Source organism: Gossypium hirsutum, chromosome A01, assembly GCF_007990345.1.
Source record: "Gossypium hirsutum isolate 1008001.06 chromosome A01, Gossypium_hirsutum_v2.1, whole genome shotgun sequence".
Taxonomy (NCBI): domain Eukaryota; kingdom Viridiplantae; phylum Streptophyta; class Magnoliopsida; order Malvales; family Malvaceae; genus Gossypium; species Gossypium hirsutum.
The window spans coordinates 12802594-12809772 of record NC_053424.1 but is presented as its reverse complement, the minus strand read 5'-3'; the positions used below and the strand labels follow the sequence as shown (position 1 = coordinate 12809772).

General features: G+C 33.0%; 2 protein-coding genes across 3 annotated transcripts; both read left to right on the top strand.

Annotated features, from left to right (window-relative positions):
- The first annotated feature begins 3481 nt into the window (after positions 1-3481).
- LOC107916561 (chloroplastic import inner membrane translocase subunit TIM22-2) lies at positions 3482-5249 on the top strand. 2 transcript variants are annotated; one of them, XM_016845835.2, is made up of 6 exons: positions 3511-3826; positions 4295-4359; positions 4446-4518; positions 4604-4657; positions 4742-4845; positions 4950-5249. In XM_016845835.2, the coding sequence occupies exons 1-6, from the start codon at positions 3643-3645 to the stop codon at positions 4959-4961; spliced, it is 492 nt and encodes a 163-aa protein (XP_016701324.1). In that variant the 5' UTR covers positions 3511-3642; the 3' UTR covers positions 4962-5249. The 2 variants fall into 2 exon arrangements, with proteins under 2 accessions (XP_016701323.1, XP_016701324.1); XM_016845834.2 differs by having other exon boundaries at positions 3482-3826; positions 4742-5249.
- A 144-nt stretch (positions 5250-5393) lies between these two features.
- On the top strand, positions 5394-7165 carry LOC121206134 (uncharacterized). The gene is made up of 4 exons (XM_041076437.1): positions 5394-6288; positions 6374-6537; positions 6603-6681; positions 6756-7165. The coding sequence occupies exons 1-4, from the start codon at positions 6261-6263 to the stop codon at positions 6986-6988; spliced, it is 504 nt and encodes a 167-aa protein (XP_040932371.1). The 5' UTR covers positions 5394-6260; the 3' UTR covers positions 6989-7165.
- Positions 7166-7179: the final 14 nt, after the last annotated feature.

Here is a 7179-nt window from a genome sequence, read left to right as displayed (position 1 = left end):
CTCAGTTGAATCAAGAGTTCGAGATGAAAGATCTAGGTGAGGCCAAGAAGATTCTCGGCATGGAGATAAGTAGAGATAGACCGAGAGGCAAGCTCTGTTTAAATCAGAAGCAATATCTGAAAAAGGTATTACAATGTTTTGGTGTAAATGAAAACACAAAACATGTAAGTATCCCACTTGCTTCTCATTTGAAACTTAGTGCTCAATTATCTCCGAAAACTGAAGAAGAAAGAGAATATATGGCGAAAGTCCCATATGCTAATGCAGTTGGGAGTTTGATGTATGCGATGGTGTGTACGAGGCCTGACATTTCACAAGCTGTTGGAGTTGTGAGCAGGTATATGCATGATCCTGGAAAAGGACATTGGCAAGCTGTGAAATGGATTCTACGGTATCTTCGAAAAACCGTAGATGTTGGTTTAATTTTTGAACAGGATGAAGCACTTGGTCAGTTTGTAGTTGGATATGTTGATTCCGACTTTGATGGTGATTTAGATAAACGTCGTTCAACTACGGGGTATCTGTTTACTCTTGCGAAAGCCCCAGTGAGTTGGAAGTCTACCTTACAGTCTACAGTAGCTGTGTCTACTACAGAGGCAGAATATATGGCAGTTACAGAAGCTGTTAAGGAGGCTATTTGGCTTAATGGATTGTTGAAAGACTTAGGAGTTGTTCAAAGTCACATAAGTTTATATTGTGACAGTCAGAGCGTTATTCATTTAGCGAAAAATCAAGTCTATCATTCAAGAACCAAGCATATCGACGTAAGATATCACTTTGTGCGGGAAGTCTTTGAAAAAGGAAAAATTCTACTTCAGAAGATTCCGACAGCAGATAATCCCGCAGATATGATGACCAAGGTGGTAACAACAATCAAGTTTAATCATTGTTTGAACTTGATTAACATCCTGAGAATTTGAGCACCTTCAGGTGTATGGCGCTCGAGAGTGCATTTGTAGGCACTACAAAAGATAGCTTTATCGAATTTGGGGAGTTGAAGGAAGTGTGTGAAGATGTGATTATCCTAATCAAATCTTCAAGGTGGAGATTGTTAACATTAATGGGAGACAACATTAATGGCAAACAATACAAAGTGGTGCAAGTTTAGCACCCTAAAGTTGACTTTGAAAAAGTGGCATGGGATAATTTTTTTTTGGTCCTTGAGATAATGGGCTATTTATTGTTTGGTCCTTAAACCTCAACTATAAATAGGCCTTCTCATTTCTCATTTCAATTCATCCCAACCAATCTTTCTCTCTTAGTTTTCTCTCTTCTCCCATTTGAGAATTCTTAAGGAATTCTATTTGTTTGTAATACTTTGGAGATAGTAAAGTTATCATCTGGTGTTAGTGCCCGAGGACGTAGGTATAATTTACCGAACCTCGTTAAATCTCTTGTGTTCTTTCTTGTCCTATTTTTCTTTCAATATTTGAGGGTATAATAGTAGTATTTAATTGTGCTATTAAATTACTATAGAAGGGATATTCTGTCTAAGGAAAGACTTGGTATTTAAGAGATCCATGTGATCCACCTCTCTTCCCTGGGAATTGAACTTTGTGTGATTTTTTAGTACAATAATTTACACGCTTCCGACCCTATTGGAACAACATTGGGCAATATCCAAAAGGCTGTAATGCTATGCAAGCAATATGACCTGACAACAAGCTTAATTCATTTGTAAAACCCTTTGAAGGAAACTCTTACATTCATTGAGATGGAGAAAAGTGACCATTTGGGTATATGATTGGAAATAAAACTTATCTTTATTGCTAACATTTGAGAGACATGAAACATTCTTGTGGGTTCTGACTAATCCTGTGTGATTTGCTAGTTTCTTTGTTAAATGGTATAATTTTAAATTAAGATCAATAATTTAATATGATTTTTTGTTAATTAAAATTTTCCATTTTTAACACTCCCCAAAGTTAAAAATCTAATTCAAGTCATTTTAATTTTCACATTCAAAAGTTTTAAAATTTATCTTGATACCCATCATACAAGAGAAAGTCCATAAATGCTGACAAAGGGTCCCCATAGGTCTCAAAACATTTATGACACCCTAAAACTTTAGGTTTTATTACTTTGAAAGATGATGGCATTGAATTGGAGAGATTCCAAGAGAAGAGAAGTCAGATCCATAGGGCCCTGCCCTGACTGTAGAATTATGATATTGAGTAGAGCTTTTATATTGGTTTGTTGACTGGTAGTTGTCAGACAACAGAGGGTAATGGTGAATGATGATGGATACTTGTTAACATTTTGGATTGGGAATCCTATGTTGAATGTGGGATTGAATATTGATGCTTCAAATGGGCTTCTAATTTATAATTGTGAGCACAGCTTTCATGGACTAGGCTGATGACCCAACTAAAAGTTCTAGTTTAATTTAGTGAAAGATTTTGATTTTCATTGCTAAACATGATTTCTATTTGGGATGACAGACTTGATTTTACACTAATCCTTATTTATCTATCTATATAATTATATTTATTATAACCATAAAATAAAGAGGACTAAAATTTGTAGTTGAGTTTTATGCCATTTCTGATAATAAAATTATCCAAATGAAAGATTGTTTAGCATATTATTAAGTATGTCATATTATTTTATTTTGTTAGAATGTAAAATCTTGTTGTTCCATTGAGAGATAAGAGAAAAGTATTTTTTCTTATTAAAATATGTTATTTGTTATGGTTTAAGGAAAAAAAAAGACAAATTAACAAGGAAGGATAAAATTGTTATGAAAATAATATTTTATATAAAATGTAATAAAAATCGATTGAACTTTAGTTTAGTTGGCCTATTATTATTGTAGCAATTAAAATGATGAAGATTTTAGTGATACGTTTTCTTTCATTTTAAGGATTGGGGAAGATCTTATAGATGGAAATAAGAATTGAATAAAGATAATAACATTTTAAAAAAAAATTACATAATAGACAAAATGCTAATCTTCTAAACTTATGAAATATTTATCCTGGAAATTTTAATTAATTCTTTTTGAAATTTCATGTCAAATAAGTATCTGACAAGAGTTTTAACTCATATAAATCAATATATTATTTTTTATATAATGTCTACAGCTACTTATATTCCTTCTCCAACTTTTAAATATGAGAATAAATATGTCTTAGTGCAATAAAACTTACACCCTTTTATACTAACAATAATACCGATACTAATCGACTTAAGATTCAATAAACAATATTATTTCGATTATGATATTGAAATTACTTTTATATGATCAAACCTTAGTACTATGGTTAATATCATAAGGCAAATTTTTTTTTAGTCCAAACATGATAAATGTGATTATAAAATATAAAATTAGTACTAGTAATCTTAAATTTGGTGAACTAAAATACACTAATTCTTTTATTTATACTGATAAATAATTACGGTTAAAAATATTAAAAAAATTTATTTCACTTTTCTTTCTTTCTGTTTTTGTTCTCAATGACGTCGAGTTCTAATTTGATTTATGCCCTAAATTTACTCATTGCCTGTAAAGTTTCATAAATTCAAGGATTCTAGGAGGTAAACGACGTCGTATGCAGATAAGTAAAACTAGGTATCCGGGAATAGCTGCAAGCACGGATTCAAAGTGATAAAAAAAAAATCCTTCATTTTGCAGGAAAAAAAATGGCTGATTTGGATTCTTCAAGCTCTTCCTCTGAAGATATTGAAACAAACTCTGATCCTAATTCGTCAAAAGCTATAATCCCCAATCCTCTCAATTCCAATTCTAATTCACCTGCCGTATGCCTCCTCCAATTCGCAGGAGACTCCACCGCTGGTGCCTTCATGGGCTCCATCTTCGGCTACGGTATTATCTTCTATCTTTCATAAATTTCTCTCTCTCTCTCTCTCTTTTTTGTGGGTTTTTCTTGTGTTAATTTCGGTAAAGAAGAGACTTTTGGAAGTTTTTATTTGAATTTCTTGGTTTTAATTGTTAGTCTGGTGTTACCGGGATTCTTTGCTATATTATAATATGAGTTGAAACTTGAAAATTAGTAGAACAATTTGCATTATGGAATAATAGCAATAGTTGAATGGATAATGGTATTGATGACTTGGAATTCTTTAAGCTTGAATGTTACCTTTAAGAGATGGGGCTTTTGATATTTGGGAATTAGGATCCCCTTCTCTCTATCAGGTTTTAGGTTGCATGAAGTGTATGTTCAATGCCTTGATTTTTATTCTTTCTATGGCACTTCAAGGTTAGGCCTTAACCTTTTGGGTTTCTTAAATAACATTCTCTTGTTTCTCATTTGTCTCTCTGCATTTGTTTCAGGTTCGGGATTGATTAAAAAGAAGGGTTTTAAAGGATCCTTTGTGGAGGCTGGATCTTATGCCAAGGTTATGAGAATTAAGTGATTAACTTGTAGCTTTTCCCCATTTGACTGAACAAATCTGTAACTTCTCTTATATTTTTCCTTCTATAGACATTTGCAGTTTTGTCGGGTGTACACAGTTTGGTCGTTTGCTTCTTGAAGAGGTTGCGGGGAAAAGATGATGGTATACCTTGTGAAAATAAGTGTAAATACTGCCTGTTTTTTGTGCTTGATGTGTTGATATACGGTAACGTTATCTTTCTCTGCAGTTATTAATGCTGGGGTAGCTGGATGTTGCACTGGGCTTGCTCTAAGTTTCCCAGGTATAAGAATCTTAAGGTTCAATTAATTGCTGTAAAATACAGTTCTCACTTTGAGCCTTATTTTAACTTGAAATGATTATGCAGGTGCACCCCAGGCACTTATACAGAGCTGTCTCACATTTGGGGCATTCTCATTTATCGTTGAAGGGCTTAACAAGCAGCAGCCAGCATTGGCACATTCATTTTCTGTGAGAAACAAGAGCGGGCACTATGAGGGGCCTCATCCTATAGCGCTCCCTCTTTCACTCCCTATTCCAGATGAGCTGAAAGGAGCTTTTTCTTCTTTCTGCAGGTCCTTAAGTAAACCAAATGAAGGCAAGTTTTCTACTGGTAACTGATGGGAAGGGGCCATTCATCAGTGTTAATCGTCTGTTATATGTAGATTGTTGATTGTTGCGAGTGTTGGGAGTTACAATGTAAGAATGTAGAATCAAAATTATCTGAGAGCTAGGAAATGGGAAATTGTTTTTTGTCCTATGTTGCATTTCCATTTCTAATGCCTGATTTTGGATCAAAATAAAGAATATTTGATTGAAGATCAATGTCTCTCCAAACTCCTGAAAAACTTGGATGACTTATCTTTTAGGTTCCAGTGAAGGGTTGATCCACTTGCTTAAGTAGATTATAGATCAAGCTTTGTGTTTGTAGCAGGTTCTTTCCTACTTCAAAGAAAATTTTTGATATAATGCATAATTTTATAAGCTTAACATTGTAAAATAAATGTTGAATAACCCCTATACACACATATATACACGATGAAAAAGTAGTACTTGACAATATATGCATTTGTATATTTTCTTATAATAATTCTATTATCTAATTATACAAAACTATACTGTGGTTCTCTTAGGTCTAAAAATTTTATTCACCGTTCGATGTTTGAGAAACTATACCCAAAAATATTAAGCAATCATTTTTATTGGTCTAAAACCCTTTGGGATCCGTTCACAATAGTCGAGCTAGTTCGGACATTTAAATGGGAAATAAAATTCTCTGGGCATTGTTTTTGTCCATTCACAAGATTTGAACTTTGAGAACTTCCTTCGATTCATCAAATGTTTGTAAGTATTAAACATCGAACTGCTTGCATACCTCGATTCATTAAATAATGTTGTTAAATAATTTTTTTTTGAAATAATGTTGGTAAATATTAGACAGCCATTGAATAGTTGAAGAGACATCCAAGAGAACTAATTGAACTTTCAATTAAACATATGCAATCAAAGGCAGATTCTGATCAAAATGATGTAATATAGGAAAATCCCGAAAATCAAGTTGTGAAGAACTTTCCAAATCCTTCTTCATTTCTAAGTTCTCCATCCATTTTTATTAATATCATCAAATAAAAGGAAACAGAAACAAACAAAAACAAAAATTCTTACCTCTCCAAACAATTAAATTTTAGCAAACTTATTTGACATAAAAACTTATCTACCTTTTTCCGTCTTCTATTCTATCAATGGCTGAACAACCAATCGGCATGGTAATCATCATTTACTTCTTTATTGATCCTGTTAAACATATTAATTAACAATGGCTCACAGTTTTGTTGTAGACTTGTATTTTGCAATTGGATACTGATATTCCAGGATGGCACTTGGCAATGACAAAACTTTACAAGTCTATTCAAGGTTCTTTGTCTCTTTTTTCTTCTTTCAGTATTAATTAATTAAGATTTGATTTTTATTATTTGGGGGTGTTAATTATTTTTATCAGATGTATCGTACTCCATTGATACACAAACAAAGTTTGCATATGTTTCTGGGGAAATTGACAAAGAGCTTCTTCTAAAGTTGCTAGCAAAAGCCAAAACACATGCTTTTACTCATCAAATCAACTATGGGATCAGTCTTCCAAAACACACATCAGAACCCACAATGGTAACTAAACTATAAATTTCTTAATAATTTCACTTTCTTGCTTCACTGAAAGTATATTCCTACAGATGTGTGTTGTGTTGCTAGTGGATACTGATATTCCTGGTTGGCACAAAACAATGCGTCTTTTATTCAAGCCAATGCAAGGTGTGTGTTTCATTTAATTTCTTATTTTCCTTTTTATGCTGAATTAATTTTGGGGTATTTGTAATTTTTATTAGGTGTAACATTCACCATCAACGCATTTACAAGGCAGGCTTATATTTCTGGAAAAATAAGCCCTGTGTTACAGTTGAAGTTGCTAGCAAAAGCTGAAGCAAACGGAGCTCGACTTTGCTGGTTATATTATGGATGTGAACATGATCCATGTAAACAATCTGTGGCTAAGGATGAGAACAGCAGCAATCTAGCTCTTGGCTCCAAACCCAAAAATTCTTTTTGCTGTTTGATGTAATATAATCTTTGGTTTGTTCTTTAAGTAGTTAGTGTTGAAGTTTTTCTCCCATTTTTAATGGAGGAAAACATAGTATTTTCTTTTTTATGGTTTTGTTTTGTTCTAAGGCTGCTTACATAGTTTTATGTTTGTAAGCAGCTAAAACAATTATCAGTTATCTAATGTTTTTCAAATGTCCTTTTTCCCCCTTG

What these genes read in the sequence shown, in the direction of transcription:
- LOC107916561 (XM_016845834.2), top strand. Translation starts at nt 3,643, where the DNA reads ATGGCTGATTTGGATTCTTCAAGCTCTTCCTCTGAAGATATTGAAACA. An exon ending in GGGCTCCATCTTCGGCTACG is followed by an intron (nt 3,827 to 4,294) that starts GTATTATCTTCT and finishes CATTTGTTTCAG; the next exon opens with GTTCGGGATTGATTAAAAAG. An exon ending in AGGCTGGATCTTATGCCAAG is followed by an intron (nt 4,360 to 4,445) that starts GTTATGAGAATT and finishes TTCCTTCTATAG; the next exon opens with ACATTTGCAGTTTTGTCGGG.
- LOC121206134 (XM_041076437.1), top strand. Translation starts at nt 6,261, where the DNA reads ATGACAAAACTTTACAAGTCTATTCAAG. An exon ending in ACTTTACAAGTCTATTCAAG is followed by an intron (nt 6,289 to 6,373) that starts GTTCTTTGTCTC and finishes TATTTTTATCAG; the next exon opens with ATGTATCGTACTCCATTGAT. An exon ending in TTTATTCAAGCCAATGCAAG is followed by an intron (nt 6,682 to 6,755) that starts GTGTGTGTTTCA and finishes AATTTTTATTAG; the next exon opens with GTGTAACATTCACCATCAAC.